We start from the raw sequence: 21341 nt of genomic DNA on the forward strand, positions 1-21341 counted from the left end.
GGGGACTGGAGAAGGAGGGGGACAACCAAGTGATCCCTGTGGCTCTTTGTCAATGTGGTGCTTTCATTTCACACAAATCTGGTAGCTTGTCCGAGGTCACATGATCAAGAAAACGAAGCACTGGCATTTGAACCCTACTTCATCTTCTTTCCACTCCACCATGGTGTATTTGTTTTGCTTCTCAAATGTAAATTAGAAGGGTGCCTGCCCTAAGGAGTTTATGCCAGATATTTACAAAAGGATTCATTTATTTAAAAGACGTTGCTAAATAGCCAGCTTGTCAGAGTTCAATTTACAAAATTGAGGGTAGACTGAACTTTTCAGGCGAGGGGAGGGGGGGGGCGCGGGAAATGGCTGTGTGTATGTGTGTGTGTGTGTGTGTGTGTGTGTGTGTGTGTGTAAAACGGGGGATACCTACACAGATTAATTCCCCGCACACATGGAGTTGCCAGAGGTCTCAGCTGTTACTGTTGGGAACAGGTGGTATAAATCAATACCTCTGCAGACTCACTTCCTAAGCCCTCTAGGAAGAAGCAGCAAAGCCAACTGGAACCCAGAGGGTCCTTTAGTCTCTGCCTCCTAAAGGCTGACAGACAGACCCTGCGAGGAGCACCCAGCCCATGGAGTCCACTCCTGCCCTCCTGATTCTCTGTCTCTGCTCAGGTAAGTGTGGGAGGGCATCTTTCCCTTTGGGTTGAGTTGTGGCATATGAGGGAGTCTTAGGGAGTTCTGGATCGATGTCTCTTTTCCTCTAATGAAATATGGAGTGGTCACTTTTCCAAGCCAGAAGCTAGCCTGGTAAGCCCTTCCCTCCCCGCATCGTTCACTTGACCAATTTCTGGCTAAACAATGCTGGTCTCTGTTAATTAAAGAAGTAGAATGGTACAAGATTAAAAGATGTGGAATCCTGTCTCCCCCAATAATCTGCTGGCTTGACTTCTACTTCATCCCTTTGACGTTTTATTTCCCTGACTACCAATATGTATTAGCTACGCTTCAACCCAACTGAATGAACTCTTCAAATACTTGTCTTTTGGTTTCTTGTATATTTTTATTTCCCTAAACAACATACTTTTTAAAAAAAAAGTCCTTTTATTTACTCTTGGGGAATTTGGATAAGGTAGAGAGATTGATTGACAGAGGCATGTGCTCCAGAGATCTATTAATAATTCTAATTAAAAACTTTCCCCATAAAGATGAAATATCTTGCAAGACCCAAGCTCTATCTTGTAAATAACTCCCTTCCCCCACCCCAAAATATATATAAATATATATTCTGCCCACTTTTCCAGATATTAAATCCATCAAGGATTTATGTTTGAAATGAAACTATAAAACCTTCTATAGTCCTTGACCCATATTCAGCTCTGGAATGTATCACAACATAGCAGCTGAAACAGTACCCTAAATCCTGAACTTCCAGTCAAGGGAAACAAGAGATGTCTGTTGAGTCCTTAATATAAAACTTTACGGTAGATGTCACCTTATCTCGCCCTTCCCTGTGCTGCTTTGGCAAATGCAGGCCATTTGGGTGAAAAAACACATAGTACCTCATTTTTTCAATAGCAAAAGAGATCTGGAGGAGGTGGCCTGAATTAAGATGAGTGAGACCATGGAAGGTCCAAAATTGATCTGGCTAAAACCAGGTCACATGGGGTATGTTTTTGCTCCTCACTCAATACAATGGCCTGCTTTGGGGAGGAAAAAATCTCTCTAGATCTCTAGAATCCTGAGGGCACGTCCTAAATTCTATGGCCAGGTATGAAAAATGCTGAATTATATGAAAAGTCTTTCAGAATGCTGGCAGAATCAAATCTGGCCAGAGGAGAATTCACATGGGTAGTGCTTAAGCAAAAATAGTCTATACTTAGCTTTGGAATGTGGTCAGAGCCACAAAGGGAGAAACACACAGAGTCAGGAACACATTCAGTTGATCCAGTTCAATTTAATTTGATTTAACAAACATTTATTAAGGACTTACTGTAGGCCAGGCATTGGGTTAGCTATGGGGTAAAAGGACAAAATCATACAGTACTGTCGGGGCAGCTAGATGGCGCAGTGGTTAAAACGCTGGTCCTGGATTCAGGAGTACCTGAGTTCAAATCCAGCCTCAGACACTTAACACTTACTAGCTGTGTGACCTTGGGCAAGTCACTTAACCCCCATTGCCCTGCAAAAAAAAAATCATACAGTACTGTCAAGTCAACAAACATTTATTAAGCACTGTGCTAAGTGCTGTCCTCAAGTGATTTATATTCTACTGAAAGGGAAGATAATCACAGATAAAAAGAAAATTAATAAAAAGCTACTTCAGGGGAGTGTCACACTAACAATTGGGGATTTTAAGAAAGATCCCTTGTAGGAAATGGTCTTTGAGTTGATCCTGAAAGAAACATGAGAATCCCAAAAGGTGGCGCTGAAGAGAAAGAACATTCCTGGCAGAGGGAACAGTGTGGACAAAGGTGGGGAAGCAGGAGATAGAATGTTGTGTTACCGAACAGGAAGTAGGGCAGTTTGGCTGGAATGGAACATGGCACAGAGGAGGGCCAGAGGAGGGTAGAGGGCAGTAATGTGATAAACTGGAGGTAGGTTGCCAAATAGGGGTGTCAGAAAAATGGTCAAAGGCATTTACCCAAATACATGATGACCTATCAAGCGTAAATTACGCTTTTCCCCTAACCTACTCCCCATATTATAATATAAGCTGTATATTAGATGCCAGGGTGGTTCATTTGATCAGATTCCTGACTCCATTCCCCATTCTGGAATCCTTCATAGACAAAATCCCTACCCCTATTCAGGAAGGCGCATTCAGGTGTTGTCATAGCATATAATATCATGTGAGGATATTGATCTTCTATTTATATAACACTTTTGATTCCAACATCCTTGTCTGATTGGGATGGGGGGAGAGTGACCATTATTATTTCAAGAAAAAGGTAAATGAACCTATGACTTAATGCCCCAGACCAAGGAACTGGGGTTAGAAACACAATCCTTAAATCTTGGCCCCCTTACTGGTCTTCTAGTCAGCCATGTAAACTGAGGTCCTCCAGAATGATCTACCCTACTTAACCAGCCAGGAACAATACTGCTTATAAATAGATGTCGTAAGTCATGGATTTCTCACCAGAAAGTCCTGTAAAGGTCATCTACTCCTCCCCACTCATTTTACACATGAGAAAACTGAGGATGGGAGTACCTAACTATTTGCTACCACATATCCAATCTGTCAGGTCTTACCATCACAAAAACATCCTGTATACAGCTCCTTCTCTCTAATCACATGGCTGCTACCCTGATGTAGGCCCTCATCATCCCGCGTGCCTGTACTTTTCCAATAGCCTTTAACTAGGTTTCCCTTGGGGCAGCTAAGTGGCTCAGTGGATGGAACACTAGCCCTCGAGTCAGAAGGTCCTGAGTTCAAATCCAGCCTCAGACACAACACTTACAAGCTATGTGACCCTGGGCAAGTCACTTAACCCCAATTGCCTCACGAAAAATAAGTAAACAAAAAAACAAATACGTCTCCCTTCCTCAAGTCTCTCCCTACTTCAATCCATTTTCCAGTCAGCTACCAAAGTGATTTTCCTAAATGCAGGTCATCTTCCCCCAATCCTTGCCCAACAGCTCCCTTTTAGGATAAAATATACAATCCACCGTTAGACATTCAAAGTCCTTCATTACCTGATTCCTTCTGACTCTTCCAGTCTTCTTACACTTAACTCCCTTTCATGTACTCTGTGAACCCACCACCCCGACCTATTTGCTCTCCCTCATACAGGGCATTCCATCTTGCAAATCTGTGATTTTTCACTGACTGTCCCCCATGGCTAGAATGTTCTCCCTCCTCTCCTGTGCCTCTCAGTTTCTCTGGCTTCCTTAAAGACTTGAGCCAAGTCCCACCTTGTGCAGAAGCCTTGCCTTTCTTCCCCCCAATTCTGGTGCCTTCCTTTCCGAATTTACCTTACACTTATGTTGTATTTATCTCATATGTACACAATCATTTATATGTTCTCTCCCCTATTAGAATGTGAGAGTCTTGAGGGTAGGGATAATTTTTTTGCCCTTCTTTGTATTTCCATCACTTAGCACAAGGCCTGGACATAGTAAGTACTTAATAAATGCCTCTCTATACTACTAATTCAGCCAGCAACAATTGTACTTATAAACAGGTGCTGCCATATGTTAAATAGACTAACTGACTGACTACAGTGATGAGCAGTAGCCACAAAGATTTAGAAATTCAACCTCCCAGGCTGAAAAGAATGGGGAGAATTTGAATTCTAATTAGCATCTATGCAAGTGTGGGCTCTTCAGAAATTCGCATCTGGAATACTGGCCTAGAAAGAACAGAATGTGTTTGCAGTTTGTTAGGGAAGAAGATTCAAGAGAGGAAGAGGGGGAGGTAAAGATCATTACAGGGCTATCCTTTGCCCCGATTCCAGAATTCTGCTCTTCTCCTTGGTGGGCAGTGAAGTCGGTCTGTACATTTTCTCAATGACATAGTGAAGATCCTCTGCTTCTCACCACATGCTTCTTTCTCCCGTTTATTAAGGATAAGCAGTCACTTAAAAGAAAACATGCAGGGGGCAACTAGGTGGCACAGTGGATAAAGCACTGGCCCTGGATTCAGGAGGACCTGAGTTCAAATCCAGCCTCAAACACTTGACACTTATAGCTATGTGACCCTGAGCAAGTCACTTAACCCTCATTGCCCCACAAAACAAAACAGAAAAAAAAATGCAGTCCGGAAGCAACATGAGAGCACCCATGGCCACTTCAAATACCACTCCTAGCAACTAAAAGAGCTAACACAAACACTTACCGTGCCTTGCCAGTCCTCCCCCATGGCTCAGGGGCCTGTGTAGCCAGTAAACTAAGGAGAAGGGCACATTGCCTCATTCTTTCTGTTCTTAATAGTGAAAAGAGTTGTAAAAAGTGAGAACTGTGGAAGCCCTCAATAAACTTCCCTTCAAAGACCCACTGAAATCAGGCAGTTGGATGAATAGAACATGCAAAAGCTCTTCAGACTTCACTATGGGAGGCACTTTTCACATCCCTAGAGCCTTAGAGATTAGCATGCCTATGAACATAGATGAAGACATGGGCTTACCACTAGGGATTAAGCCCGGATGGAGAATTTAATCTTTGTCTGAAAATGAAACAAGTGTCAATTTTGACTTGGTGTAGAAATGGAGAGGTGCTCAGAACTGGCCTAAGGGGCAACAAGATGGCACAGAGGGATAGAGTATTGAGCCTGGAGTCAGGAAGACCTGAGTTCAAATCTGATCTCAGAGACTCACCATATGACCCTAAACAAGTCACTTAATTCCATCTGCCTCAGTTTCCTTATCTGTGAAATGGGGACAATAATAGCACCTACCTTGCAGGGTTGTTGTTGAAACTCAAATCAGATACCGTTTGTAAAAGTGCTTAGCACTGTGCCTGATAAAGAGTAAACATTATATAAATGTTAGATACATACATACATATGTTCATGAAGCATTATACCACTGTACTTAGTTACACAGCAAAACAAATCAACAGGAGGGAGTGGATACTTCTTCCATCCATAAGAACCCAACTCCTTTCCTTACAGCAGGATTGCTAGCCCTGTGGGAAAAGACGATACACATGCATGAAGCTATCTTAGCTCTCCATGTGCTAAAGAAGCAAAGTTTTTAGTCAGTCAGGGCAAAGATAAGGGAGGTATGACAAGATGCAACGGACAATAGGCTGCAGAGAAAAGTAGAAGCTTCAAACACAAGAGAATCAGGTTAAAAGATAATTCCAACATGTTTGAGAAAGTAGAGGATGCAGACATTTCTCTATCCCAACACAGATAACCTTTCAAGGACCTGTTGAGTGTCCAGATTCAATCTTCTAAATTAGAAGAACATCCATTTTTGCAGATAGCTCAAGGCTTTGGGAAAAAAGATATGCCCATTTTGCTTCTATTAACAAAAAAAAAATGAAATTTATAGAGTGCTTTAAGGTTTGGAAAGCGCTTTACTTATGTCATTTGAGGAATTTTTACCTCCATTTTATAGATGAGGACACAGTGACCAGATTGTATGTGTGATCCTGAATATTAGCGTGTTGGCTGTTTCAGGATTAAACAAGATGAAGCAATAAGATTACTCTAATAAGGTCCTTTGTCATCATTCATGCTTCCAAAAGGAATTTGGGAATTCATGCCAATAAGGCACATATGTATTAACTTTCATTATAATGAACAACATTCTATTTTTTTTTGTGGGGCAATGAGGGTTAAGTGACTTGCCCAGTGTCACACAGCTAGTAAGTGTCAAGTATCTGAGGCCAGATTTGAACTCAGATCCTCCTGAATCCAGGACCAGTGCTCTATCTACTGTGCCATCTAGCCACCCCTGAACAATATTCTATTGAAGGAATTTTGCTTTCTGTGACAGAGCAACCTCCAGCAAACTCCTATTTTGACTCCTTTCCATGGCACAGAGGTGACTCTGGGACCTTAAAAACTCTTCTGGTGGCACACAAGCTCTAATAATCCCTATCATACTAAAAAGGCTGTAGATTTCTATTTTGCAATATACTACATGAGCCATCTGTGAACTAGCCCAGAGGAAAATAGATTCACTTCATTGAAAAGTTGGTGACTTCATAATAAAATTTTTCCATCATGGTGGTTCGCATGGGTGGAGGTCATAACCCATGATGAAATCACAGAGTCCTCAAAGTTTTAAATGACACAAGAATTAACAGCTGAGCAATATCTAGGGTTTCACAATCTCTTGAGAGCTTCCTCCTCTGCCCTCCTACTTATCTCACATCTCTCAAACGCCTTCCCCCACCATCTCCTCCTTCACTGTAGTCTCACATGAAGAGGTAGCCTTTCTACAGAGTAGAATTGTGTGATCCCATTATATCCTATATTCTTCAGAAGATTGCCCGCCCCCCATTATCAACCTTCTCACTCATCTCTTCTTGCCTATTGGCTGCTTCACTGCTGCCTATAAAAACAATCAGGTCTCCCCTATTCTTTTTTTGTTTGTTTTTTTGTTGTTTTTTTTGGGGGGGGAGGGGCAGGGCAATAAGGGTTAAGTGACTTGCCCAGGGTCACACAGCTAGTAAGTGTCAAGTGTCTGAGGCCGGATTTGAACTCAGGTCTTTCTGAATCCAGGGCCGGTGCTTTATCCACTGCGCCACCTAGCTGCCCCTAGGTCTCCCCCATTCTTAAAAAAGTCTCCTGTGATCTATCTCAGCTAATTATGATCATATACCTTTGTTTTGTGACTACTCTCTTTGAGAAAGCTATCTGATACTGCTGCCTCTACTTCCTTTCCTCTCACTCTCTTAACTCTCTATAGTATGTCTTCTGGTCTCATCACTTAATTGAAACTGCTCACTCCAAAGTTACCAATAGGATTTTTTTGGGGGGTGAGGCAATGAGGGTTAAGTAACTTGCCCAGGGTCACACAACTAGTAAGTGTCAAGTGTTTGAGGCCAAATTTGAACTCAGGTCCTCCTGAATCCAGGGCTGGTGCTTTATCCACTGTGCCACCTAGCTGCCCCTTCAATAGGATCTTAATTGACAAATTGAACGCCTTTTCTAGGTAACTCTCTGTAACTTTTGACACTGTCAGTCACCCTCTTCTCCTTCATACTTTCTTCTCCTTAGGTTTTTTGAGACATTTTTCTCTGCTCCTATGTGTCTGACCACTCCTCCATCTCTTTTGCTGGATCTTTATCCAGGTTGCACCTGCCTATCATGGGTATCCCCCAAAGACAGCCTGGGTCCTCTTCTGTTCTCCCTCTATACTATTTTACTTGGTGATCTGTTCATCTCCCATGGATTCACTTATCATCTCTATACAAATGATTCTCAGATCTTTTTGTTTCTCTCCCGACCTGCAGTCTCACATCTCCAATTGCCTATTAAACTTCTCACATCAGAAGTCCTATAAAGATCTTAAATTCAACATGCCCAATTCTAATTTGCCTTTCCCCCCAAATGCTTCCCTCTTCCAAACTTCCCTATTCCTTTTGAGGGGACCACCATCATCCCAGGCACCCATGCTCACAACCTAAGTATCATCCTAGTAATTTTCCTCAGTATATACATATACATACATATATACATGCATATGTGTATGTATATGTATACATGTATATGTACACATATATGTATGTATATGATTATACTTAATGATTATATTTTATTTTTAATTATCCTTTTAAAATATATATATATATAACATTTAACTATATTTATTAACATATAAACCTAGTTTTATATGTATATATTTATAGTTAGTAAGTAGTGGTTCACATGTTTTCACTCCCATTAGATTGTGAGTTCCTTGAGGGCAGGGATGATTTTTTTGCCATTCTCTGCAGCCCCAGGGCTTAGCACAGTGTCTGGCACATAGCACTTATAAGTGCTTTTTAATTTGACTAACCGAATTAGGTAATAATGGGACTGACTTTCATGTTCGGTCCTAGGAATCAGTATTGCTACTGTTTATCATTCACACCTTGCATATTCAAAAGCCAGTTCTGCTCGACTGCCTTATTAAGGAATGTCACCTGCCCCAAAAATACAAGTATTAAATTCCTGCACTACCTTCTGAAGCCTGGGAAGTGACTACCCCAGCAGCTGCAGCGTTCAGAGAGTTTAAGGCAGTAAATAACCTCATTATGGATCACTTTAGCAGAACTGCTGGTGTGCCATTCCATTAGTCAGTTACACATCAATTACCCATGGCAGTACAGTGGTCAGGAGGAATCTGACTGTGCGTCTTTTGCTTTCTGCAGCTGGTCTCATCCTGGGCTCTGAACATGAAACCCGTCTGGTCGCGAAGTTATTTGAAAACTACAACAGTGTGGTGAGGCCAGTGGAAGACCACCGGCAAGCAGTGGAGGTCACTGTGGGCCTGCAGCTTATCCAGCTCATCAACGTGGTATGAGGCCTTGATAACAGGAGTACTCACACATGCCTTGAATATATCCTCAGAACTGTTTTATCACCTCTATTTCCCCTTTGTCCTGCCCATAAAGGCTATTCCTTTTTTTCTTTTTTAGGATGAAGTCAATCAAATTGTAACCACCAATGTTCGTCTGAAGCAGGTAATCTGGAACACATTTGTGTTGTCATTCTGTCCAGCTAATTCACTTGGGCTCAAAGAAAATAATTTTGGAGAAAAGGATCAGTTGTTAGAAAAAATAGCAATGTGGCCCATACTTTTATTTTACCTATTTTCATCACTAGGTGATGAATTTTTTCACTGATCTCTACAGTAGCCTTGGAGCTGCTGTTACATCTTCTCTGGACCAATACTTCAAATTGTAACTATTCTTAAAGGCTGTAAAGGTGAGTTGTATGTTTTTTTCAATGTGGGATTTAATTATTGAGTTGGATAACTCTTATGGATCTTCTTATAATATAATATTTTAGGCTTCTAAGAAATATTTTGATTTCTAGCCCAGAAATATTAAACTCCTATCTGGCTTTCTTGGGAATGACAACTCCCGACCTGTAAATTCAGGCACACTAATTGAAATCATCCCGGGTCAGTAATAGAGACTATATTAGAGAATCTCCTTGGAAAGAGTTTTCCGGTCCTCTCTCAAATGACCCATGGGTTTTCCAAAGGGCACTTGTTCATAGAAAATGTCTTTCTTCTTCAAACCCATACTTTTATGTTACCATATACTCTAAGTTCACTGGTTATTGAGATTGGGTTTGTCTTTAGGACTGGCCATGTCTTCAACAGGATGAATAATCACCCAATAATCTTTTCATAATGCTGTTTACTTGAAGAGAAAATTCAGTTGATAGTCATTCTAGGTTCTTATAGTGAAAACTGAATTCTTATTCAAACTCTTTCTTACAGAAGCACAGTGTCTGAATGAAAAGTGGCCATCCATAGCTCTTGTCAGCATTAGATTCATTTGTACTACTGTGAGCAGTGTTTCAACTGGCTAAATTTCTTCTTCTTTAGCAATGGATAGATTACAATTTAAAATGGAATCCAGAAGATTATGGTGGCTTGAAAAAAATTCACATTCCATCTGAAAATATCTGGCGCCCAGACCTTGTTCTCTATAACAAGTAAGCAAAATGGACAGACCAGAGATTGTTCTGTGGAATCACAAAACAAAGCCAAAATGCAAAGTCTGCATTTGGCTTTGCACCTGCTAGACTGCTCGGCAATGTTAACATTAAATAAATCTTAAAAAGAAAGGATGAAGTTACCATGCTGGTTGCCATATGGTACATCGTGTTATGAATAGTAACCCTGATTGGAGCCAAATTAAATCAGGGTTGGGGGTGGGGGACATTTAATCCCTAAGAGCTACTGATGAGTATATGGCAAATGTCCAAGGAACCCAAGCTCTATATATTTGAGTTCTTTGGAATTAAACGTCCTTTCTACCAAATAGGCCTGAAACAGGGTTGTTATTCATCACAGTCTACATGTTATCCCAAGACACTTAGTGCTGTTGATTGCAAAGGATGCCTGAGTTAAGCATCCATTCTGCTCCAAACGATGGACTTCATGTTGTGAAATGATAATGTGATTCCAGACATTTGGATATAATGACACATTCATTATCATACGCCCTTCATTTGTCACAAGATGTTCATTCCAGAGAGCATCCCTTATAGTCTGGAGCATTCAATGTCGGGCTCAAGGATGTAGAGTCTCCCATTATACCACAAAGGGCTGGGGAAGAGTAGACTGTGTATTGTATTATGCCTACTAGGGAAAGTGGTAAGTGCTGTTGAATGAAAGGATGTCTTTTGAAGTAACCACTCCCCGATTCTAACCTTCTGCCATATATTTGCTTATTATCCCTGGATTCCAAGCTCAACAAAATTACCTAATCATTTGTTTAACCTTTAGGGACAAATATGCTGATATAGCAAAAGTATCTTAGGCAAAGTTCTTTTTTTTTTTCAGTAATAGAAAGAAGCCATTAAAATCCCATGGTGTTTTTGACAAGCTCTATAAACTAACTCAGGGAAAATACAGAGAGGAGGAAATACTGATGTTTACTCAAGGAAAGGGAAGCTAAGAATACCTCCCCATGTATTGCTTCAGGAGGATATAGGAGTGAACTACACTCAAAGGTGACTAGCATTTCCAAGAACAAATGACAGTGAGAAATGTATGAAGGAAATATTAGAACCTTTTGACTTATGTGCATGGAATTTGGAAGACAGATAAAAGTATATAATTAAATAATTCTTATTCAGGATAACAACAGCAATAACAATAATAGCTAACATATATATAGTGCTTAAGATTTTCAGAGTGATATATGATATATGTATGGATACTTATATACCAATTCATTTGATGCTCACAACCACTCTGGGGAGTAGGTGCTATAATTATCTTCATCTTACAGATGAAGACATTGAGACTGGCAGAAATTAATTGACTTTGCCTAGGGTCACACAATACTAAGAGTCTAAGGCAAGATTTCAACTCAAGTCTTCTTGCCACTAAGTCCAACACTGTCTCTTGAGCCACTTCATGCATAGCTCATCTCTTCTAATTCATATGACTTCTGCAAGGTGTCCAAGAAAGAGATTTGAAGATAGTAAACTTTTCGAGAATCCATTTTTTAGTATTCATTTTATCTTTAAAGCTCCTGGGCCTGATGAAACCACATCATTTCGCAACATGCAATCCATCATTTGTAGCACAGTGGATATTTAACTCGGGCATCCTTTGCAAAGTAAAATTTCTTGTCTTTTTTTAGACAACTCTTGATTACCTTATGAAATGGGCAAAGGGGAGACCAGGGATAAACGCTAATGAGTAGAAGGGATGTGGGAGGGAGATGATCAAATCTCCAAAACATATTGAGAAGGAAAGGACCACGTATTGAATAAATTAATTGACTATTTCTGCCATTCACACAATGGAACTTAATTTTTAAGAATCATTTCTAATTTCTAACCTTTATTCCATTTTTCCCCCTCTCATTCCTAGTGCCAATGGTGATTTTGCCATCGTCAAGTTCACCAAAGTGCTCTTGGACTACACTGGCCACATCACATGGACACCTCCAGCCATCTTTAAAAGCTACTGTGAAATCATAGTTACCCATTTTCCCTTTGATGAGCAGAACTGCAGCATGAAACTGGGCACATGGACCTATGACGGCTCAGTGGTTGCTATTAATCCAGTAAGCAAGATGGCAAGATGAAAAACAGGGGCTGAAAAAAAAGGAAAGAAAATAAAAGAAAAACAGGGGCTGAGGAAACAATATGCCATGTTTACTTCAGTTGAGGTCAAGGGTAAAACAGCAGGCTCTTTCACAAACTAGGCATCTCATCTCCATCCTCTATGCCACCCCACCCTCGCCCACATGAGCTCTGGTTTACTGCAAAGCCTTGATACAGGAACCTGGAGGTGTTTTCATGAGCCTCTATGCATAAGTCCCTGTATCAGAGAGCTCTGTGCTTGTCTCTAGCTATAGAAATAAGAGACTTCATGGTGATTAGAGAGGCCTCATCACTTATTCTTCCAGCAATGGTATGTCCCGCAAACATTCAAAGCTGGTCTCTAAAGTCACAAGTGCTGAAGGCCATTCAAATTCAGCAAGTACCTTGGATTATGTTTTTAATGCCCAAATAGAAGATGAAGGTTGGATTCCACTGGCTCTGTCTACACTGACCTAATATAACACAAAATTGACAAACCCCCGAGAAAGCTTTGTCTGTTGGTTGATAATCTCACTCAGCCACGGACTGTTGTTAAAAAATAATCACATGGATTTTGCATCTGACAACCTGGTTTTCAATTTTGGCCTCTGACGCTTTCTAGCTATGTGACTCTGGGAAAGCCATTTAATTTCTTCAAGACTCAGTTTCTTCATCCATAAAGTACTTATACAGAATAGTACCTATAGTGCCTACTTCCCACGGTTGCTGTCATGAAAGCCCTTTGTAAACCTTCAATTATTACATAAAATATGAGCTGCTGTTAGGAGAAGCCTGAGGCCTAGAGAAATTGAGTGACTAGCCTTAGGTTACATAGCTAGTGGGCAGCAGAGCCAAAAGTAAAACCTAGGCATCCATCTGGCCAAGCCAATGCTTCTTCCGCTGGGCCTCACTGCCTCACTGCTGGCCTAGACATCCTGCCTCTATACATTGTTATTCTGTTGAGATTTCCTATTTCCTCTGTACCTTTCCAGGAGAATGACCGACCCGACCTGAGCAACTTCATGGAGAGTGGTGAATGGGTGATTAAGGAATCAAGGGGATGGAAACACTGGGTTTTTTATGCCTGTTGTCCTGACACTCCCTACCTGGATATCACTTACCATTTTGTGATGCAGCGTCTGCCTCTCTACTTCATTGTTAATGTCATTATTCCCTGCCTACTCTTCTCCTTCCTCACTGGCCTGGTATTCTACCTGCCTACAGATTCAGGTAGGTACATCTGCTAAGTTTATTTCTGAGTATGCTAATTGGTCTCCTGCTGGTATTTCGGGGGAGAGTGACCAAGAGTCATCTTAACTGTGTCATATGCCAAAGAATACTGTTCCCTACCTTCCAGTGCTAACAAAGAAAGATAGGTAGGCAGACACAAAATTTTCATTCCCTCAAAAAGGCATTAGAGCTTATTACAAACTCAGATAAGGACAGACGTTAAGAAGATGCAGACAAATGGCATGCTTGTCAAATGTAGGAAAGACAGGAAGTGGAGGGGGATGGCTAATGTGTTCGATGACAGAATTGGTATCCAAATAGATCTTGACAGGCGGGAACAATGTGCTAAATCTAATATGCCAAAACTTAATAAGGATAAATAGAAAATATGGTATTTGGTTCAAAAAGTCAATAGTTTAAGTACAAGATGGGGAAAAACATGGCTAAAATAGTTCATGTGAATAGGACCCATAAGCTTTAATGAACAGCAAGTCGGTGGTGTTAAAAGGTAGTAAAAAAAAAACAAAACCAAAAACTAATGTGATCTTAGCCTGACAGAAACAAGAAAAGAATCCAGAATGAAGAATTGCAATTCTATATTTTGTCCTGGTCAGGTAAAAAGAGTATTAGCATCTCAAGCCACCAGATTCTAAAAAGGACATCACCGACTAAGGCAGTACTTTCAAATCCTCATCTCAGCTTTGCCCCAGCTCTGGGATACCCTGCCTTCTCTCCCACCTTCTCCTCTCTTCTCTCAATCTATCCCCCTTCCCTTTTATTCAGGCTGCTCGAGGTAGTCCAGTGAGTGACAGAAAGAGGGAAAACAGAGAGAGTTGGGAGGAGAGACCATATAGGACAGAGAAATAAGATTCCACACTTAAAAAAAATTAGTCTTTTTTAAAAGTGATGTTTTCATTCTACTCTTCTCATCCCAAGCTACTTGGTTGTATCTGCTACCAAAGTCTCCCCTTGCTCAACCCCTCTGAAAAGTTTTTCAAAATATGCCCTCACTAATCTACAGCTCCACTGTCTCACCACACAGCCTGGAAAGAAGCCCTGATAGATCTATTTGCAGGAGCTCACATTCTTACCCTTTATATCTCAGACAAATAAACCCACATATTCCCTAGCTGCCAATTCTTTCAGGAATCAAGCCAGAAGTATATTCCAGAGAGCAGCAGTACCCCTGGGAGAAAATATGTGTGTGTGTTTGTGTGTGTATGTGTATACCAGACCACTCACTACTTATCCATAATTTTTAACAGACAGGGAAAGATAAACATTTTTAAAGGGTAGTTTTTATGAAAAGAAAACTTCAGAGAAAGGGCACCAGAATTTTATATACATACACACATATGAAAACAAATGTGAGTACATACATTTGTGTGTATATATGACAAATATAGAATTCCCTATGGAAATAATGTTGTAAAATGGATTTATCTTCCTGATTGAAGGCCTGATATCCAATTTCTCTCCAAAATAATCAGAAATGCCATATTTAATCAACTATTTTAATCAAATATAAATGGTGTGTATGCATTCTTCATGGCATTGAGATTTTAAGGATGTGTGTACAAGTGTGTGTATGTTTGTGTGTTTGTGTGTGTAAAACATCAGTTCAATAATAGCCAATCACTTTAAGGCTTACAAAGCCTTTTCCTCACAATAAGCCTATGAGGTCAGGAGTTCAAATATCACTACAAATGAGAAAACAGAGAAATTATACATTTCAGTAGTACTAGTACTACTATGTGTTAAAGTAATAATTACATTTACATAGAACTTAAAATTAAGTCTTACTTAATTTAAGAACTACTAGAGGGGGCAGCTAGGTGGCGCAGTGGATAAAGCACCGGCCCTGGATTCAGGAGGACCTGAGTTCAAATTCGGCCTCGGACACTTGACACTTACTAGCTGTGTGACCCTGGACAAGTCACTTAACCCCCATTGCCCCGAAAAACAAAAAACAAAACAAAACACAAAAAAAAGAACTACTAGAGTATTACTGTCTTTAATAGTAATAATTTACATTTATATAGGACTTAAAGTTAACTCCATAATTTAAGTACTATTGTGACAATAAGGATGATAAGTTACATTTATATAAGGTTTAAAATTATTTAAGTACTACTGGAATAATAATAACAATGACACATTTATATAGAACTTAAAGTCCTACTTCATTTAAGTCCTATTGTCTGAACAATAATATTAACTTGCATTTATATGGGATTTAAAGTTACTTAAGTACTACTGGAGTAATAATAACACATTTAATGGAACTTAAAATTAAAGCCTACTTAATTTGATTACTATTGTTTGAAATAATAATAATTTGCTTTAATACAGTACTTAAAATAACTTAAGTACCACTAGAGTAATAATAACAATAACATTTATATGAAACTTAAAATTAAATCCCACTTAATTTAAGTACTATTACAGCAATAATAATAACTTATATTTATATTTATATAGGATTTAAAATTACTTAAGTACTACTAGAGTAATAATAACACATTTATATAAAATGTAAAATTAAGTCTTACTTAATTTAAGTACTACCATGTATAGTAATAATAACTTACATTTATATAGGACTTAAAATTAGACCCTATTAATTTAAGTACTACCAGAATACTACTGTCTGTAATACTAACTTACATTTATATATAGCTTAAAGGTTTACAAAGTGCTTCACATCATATCACTTCATAAGCCTTACAACAAACCTGATGAGGTCATTTTTGCAGGTATTATGATCTCCCTTTTACAGATGAGAAAACTGAGGCTCAGAGAGGTTAAGTCACTTGCCACAGTCACACAGCTTTTATGTATTGCAGGGAGGATTTGAACTCAGTACACATTTCTTATTCTCCTTATTTGAGATTCCTGCCTAATTTGAACTGCAAAAAGCCAGAAGATCAAGACACACTTCCACTGAAGTTGTGGAATTAAACAGACTTCTTTGAGAAGATTTTGACAGGCATCTTCAAAGAGAATTTTAGGGTCATTTCTGGGTGCCCGTGGCCTGGTACTTGTCTGCTTTGCTGCCCTCCTCTCATTGCAAATGTCCCTGTAGCAAAAATACATATTCCAGGTTGTATTTTTAAAAAGCAGAAGACAATATAGTATGCACATCCTGTTTATAACTAAGTGAAAACATATGTACGGACATTAACAAAGCCTAGAAGAGAACTGGCATGTCAGCCAGTCCAGGACCATCTAGAGCCTGGTGCCTGAATGTCACAGTAATGGTAAGCTTATAGTCAGGACTGACTACCTCAAGCCAAGGCCTTGGGGACTGGAAGGAGGGGGAGGAGGAGAGGTATGAGTCTCCCATAGATCAGGCAGTTTAGCTCCCTGAGTTGCTGGTCATATTATATTATTCCAACTATAGCTGCATTTCAAATAAGGGAGTCTCTTCCCTTCCCTGTCCTATCCTGACAGGTTCTGGTCCCTCTTTATTATTAAGAAGGCATTTCAAGACCATAGTATATTCTGTCTTGTGGAACTGGGGACCTTCTCTCTCCAAGCAGCATGCCTTAGTAGCCTGCCAACCCCACCTACTTTCTGAACACTCCAGAGCCAATAGGAAAACAAGGAGAGAAAAATGCCAAGAACTTGACCAAAAACATGGCATGGAAATTTCCGAGAATGTGGGCTAGGGTTTCAACATAAAGCACAAGCAATCAAAGGCATTTGGATTAGAAGCAAGCCAGACACTCGAAAGAGATAATAACAATAACTCTGCGTGTGTGTGTGTGTGTGTGTGTGTGTGTGTGTGTGTGTGTCTGTTGCAGAACATGAGCTTAAGGAATTACTAGGGGCAGCCAGGTGGCACAGTAGATAGAATGTTGTGCCTGAAGTCAGTAACACCCATCTTTCTGGATTCAAATCTAGTCTCAGACGTTTATGAGCTGTGTGACCCTGGCCAAGTCACTTAACCCTCTTTGTCTCCATTTATTCATCTGTAAAAGGAGCTGGAGAAGGAAATGGCAAACTACTCCAGTATCTCTGCCAAGAAAACCCCAAATGAGATCAGAAGGAGTAGAACATGACTGAAAAACAGTTGAACAGCAACAACAAATTTGCTAGCTGCAAAAGCCCAGAGGAGCAAGGGAATAAAATGTTCATTTCTAAGGGTAGCAGGTCAAAAAAGAAGGCAGAAAAGGTGGTTGTCATTTTTCTTATTAAGTATCCCTGCTTTGCAGATGGGGAAATTGAGGCAGACAGAGATTAAGTATCTTCTCACATGACCAATAAATACGTAAGGCAAGAATTGAACTCGGGTCTTCCTGACACCAAATCCAAAGCTCTAACCACTGGGCAATCTCACTATATAGTGAGGATGTTCTTAGTCAGGATGTTCTTCCCATCAAACATTAACATATTCAAAGCTATTCTAGCATCATAGGTCTCACCAGAACTTACATTCCATTGACAACAACTTTGAGAATCCCAAGACAACCTCCAGTCATCATGAGTCATTATGTTAAGACGTTTTTGTAAGCAATATCCATTCTGCTTCATTGAATTAAAATTACTTACCTATAGATATGTGTTATATATGTAGAGATACCTATATGTGTATAAATGTGCATGTATGAGGTAAATAGGTGGCACAGTAGATAAGGAGCTGGACCTGGAGTCATGAAGACCTGAGTTCAAATCTTCCCTCAGTCCTTTATTAGCTGTGTGCCCCTAAGAAAGTCACTTAACTTCTCTGAGGTTTTTTTTCCTCATCTGTAAAATGGGGACAATTACAATAACTAGCATTTATATAATGCTGACAGGTTTTTAAGGTGCTTTATAGATGTTATCTCGTTTTGCCCTTGTAATAATCCTAGGAGGTAGATACTCCTATTTATCTGTCCATGCACCACCTAGATGCTTCTAATATTAGAACTTGCCTCACAGGGTGATTGCTAGGATCAAAGAAAGTAATTATGCAAAACACAATAAATATTAAAGTGCTACATAAATGATACATGCCATTATTATTATCATTATTATTATTATTATTATTATTTTCAATAGGTAGATGTGGTATGGTCTCTAACCATAACAACCTTAACATGTGCAAATTTGTTGTAGAATTAGGTGTAGTTAGTACTCAAATGGCAGAGCACCTGAAACTCCTGGATGTTTTAGGCTTAAAAGAGAATCAACATCCTTAGGGATTAAAAAGCTGGCCTTGGTGTCAAGAAGACTCAGGTTCAGCCATGTGACCTTGGGTACTTCGGTTTACATCTCAATGACCCCCAGACAATTCTCTGAGACTATTGTTGTTGCTGTTCATCCTTCATTCTCTCTCTTTTTTTTAAGTGAGGCAATTGGGGTTAAGTGACTTGCCCAGGGTTACACAGCTAGTAAGTGTCTGAGGCCGGATTTGAACTCAGATCCTCCTGAATCCAGGGCTTGTGCTCTATCCACTGCACCACCTAGCTGCCCCCATCCTTCATTCTCAAAGAGAACCAATGACATCATGATTGTATAAAACAAGTACCAATCTACATTGGTGGAGGGGACTTTCTTCACTAGGAATTCTCTACACCAATGAAATTACAGACCTGATCCAAATACATATATATTGGAGGTCAAATTGGTAGTCTTTCTGCTATGCTCAAGATTGGAATCTGTTTTCTCAGAATTGACTAAGCAACACGTTCATCTGTACACTGCCTGTCTTAAGGGTCATTTGTTGTTTGTCCTTCATTCTCAAAGACGACAATGACATTGGGGTGATGATGTCATGACTTACACTGAATTGGATATAAGTGAGGGAGGGCTGTACAAGGTCATCAACCTCATTCTCTCCTCCAAAACCATCTGGGTCCAACGGCAAGATATATATCAGGATGACTGGAAATGGCCCCAGATGTTTAAGACAATTGGGGTTAAGTGACTTGCCCAAGGTCACAAGGAATGAGAGAAGGTTTCAATTTGGGGAAATCTCAGTATGGGAACTCCCTCCACCAACACAGCTAGCAATCAGTCTACAACTTGGTTAAAAAGTCCTAGAGCACCACCCGAGGCATATAGAAGTGAAGTGATTTGCCCAGGGTAACACAGCTTGCAATTAGCATAGGGAGGATTCAAAGGCCAATCTCTCTGACTCCCAGCTCATCAGTCTATCCAGTACACCAGGTTGCTTCTATCATAATTAATAGCATGGTATGCATTAAATATAATGCAGTCATAACCACATAATGACCATAAGTGCAAGGGTGCAAATGATAGAACACCACCAGGGCAGGTCACTGGGAGTCAAGAAGAGCCTAGATTTATTTTGCCATCTGTGCACCTCCTGTGAGGAGAGCAGGCTAGGAAAAAAATGTTGCGAGTGAAGGAGCTTACGCTCCTTTCCAAAACTGGTGCTCACATAGACCTCATTTCATAAAGGCATGGAAAAAAAAGACCTAGTTCCACAATTCCCTTGTTGCCTCATGTCTTTGAAAGCTGTACACGGGTGCATTTGTAGTTCATGGGATCAGCCAAGCAAGAGTGTCACTCAAAGCTTAATTCTGGGCGGCCGAGTACAGTGCTTATCAGCAACTTGTCATTAAAAAGCTTTCCCTGGCATTATCCAGGAGCAGCAGTAGATGAGCTCAGGTAATTACTAGAGGCACACATCTGCTAGCTGCAAAAGCCCCTAGGAACAGGGGAATAAAATGTTTCTAAGGAGGCAAGCAGGTCAAAGAAAAAGGCAGGAAGGGTGGTTGTCTAATTAATTGTATGCCAGGGAAGGGCACCAGACAGGGAAGAGAAGAAAGCAAAGAGTTTGCAAAGAGCCTGAAGAATAGGGCAGCTAGGTGGCGCAGTGGATAAAGCACCGGCCCTGGATTCAGGAGGACCTGAGTTCAAATTTGACCTCAGACACTTGACACTTACTAGCTGTGTGACCCTGGGCAAGTCACTTAACCCCAATTGCCTCACAAAAAAAAAAAAAAGCCTGAAGGTCCCCATCAACTGGTGGATGATCATTTTTCTGATCACCCATTAAGCATGAGTATCCCCACCCCCGAACCGTGCACTATCCCGGGTCCTCTTGTCCTCCATCTTTTGGCAGCTTCTCAACATTCTCGGTTTCAATAATCATTTTTGTGCCGATCACTCCCTTATCTATACATCCAGCCCAAAGTTTCTGCAATTCGATAAACATTTATTAAGTACCTGATACATGAAAGATACTGTGTTGTGTGCTGAGGACAGAAAGACAAAAATGAAACAGTAGCTCCTACTCTTACTTACTTGCACTCTACAACCCTCAAGGAACTTATGTTCTACTAACCGCCCTAGACTTAAGTTTCCTCACCGGTAAAATGACAGTTTTGGACTGGGCGGCCTCTGAGAGCCCAGTTAGTCCTAGAGTCTATGATCTTATGAATCTGTGATGCTGAGAAGTTACAACATGTATCTTCCTCCTATTCCCATGTTTTTTTTCTGATAAAAGTATTTTATTATTTTCCAGTTACATGTAAAGATAGTTTTCAACATTTGTTTATATAAGATTTCCAATTTCAAATTTTTCTCCCACCCTCCCCTCCCTCCCCCGCCTCCTCGACTAGACAGCAGGTAATCTGATATAGGTTTATATATATATATTATATATATATATATATATATAATAACATTAAACATATTTCTGCATTAGTCATGTTATAAGAGAAGGATCAGGGGCAGCTAGGTGGCGCAGTGGATAGAGCACCGGCCCTGGAGTCAGGAGTACCTGAGTTCAAATCCAGCCTCAGACACTTAACACTTACTAGCTGTGTGGCCCTTGGCAAGTCACTTAACCCCAATTGCCTCACTAAAAAAAAAAAGAGAGAGAGAGAGAGAAGGATCAGAGCAAAAAAGGAAAAACCTCAAAAAAGAAAAACAACAGCACCCAAACCAAAAG

At 40.2% G+C, this 21341-nt stretch overlaps 1 protein-coding gene across 1 annotated transcript in view; it reads left to right on the plus strand.

The window, feature by feature from the left end:
• The first annotated feature begins 377 nt into the window (after positions 1–377).
• CHRNA1 (cholinergic receptor nicotinic alpha 1 subunit) overlaps positions 378–21341 on the plus strand; it is a 28173-nt gene continuing 7209 nt past the window's right edge. Inside the window, exons 1-6 of the mRNA XM_043995731.1 lie at positions 378–663; positions 8800–8945; positions 9067–9111; positions 9987–10096; positions 11991–12186; positions 13198–13435. Coding sequence (XP_043851666.1) covers positions 621–663; positions 8800–8945; positions 9067–9111; positions 9987–10096; positions 11991–12186; positions 13198–13435 — 778 coding nt within the window. The 5' untranslated portion in view covers positions 378–620. The remainder of the gene's footprint in view (positions 664–8799; positions 8946–9066; positions 9112–9986; positions 10097–11990; positions 12187–13197; positions 13436–21341) is intronic.

Source organism: Dromiciops gliroides, chromosome 3 (genome assembly GCF_019393635.1).
Source record: "Dromiciops gliroides isolate mDroGli1 chromosome 3, mDroGli1.pri, whole genome shotgun sequence".
Taxonomy (NCBI): domain Eukaryota; kingdom Metazoa; phylum Chordata; class Mammalia; order Microbiotheria; family Microbiotheriidae; genus Dromiciops; species Dromiciops gliroides.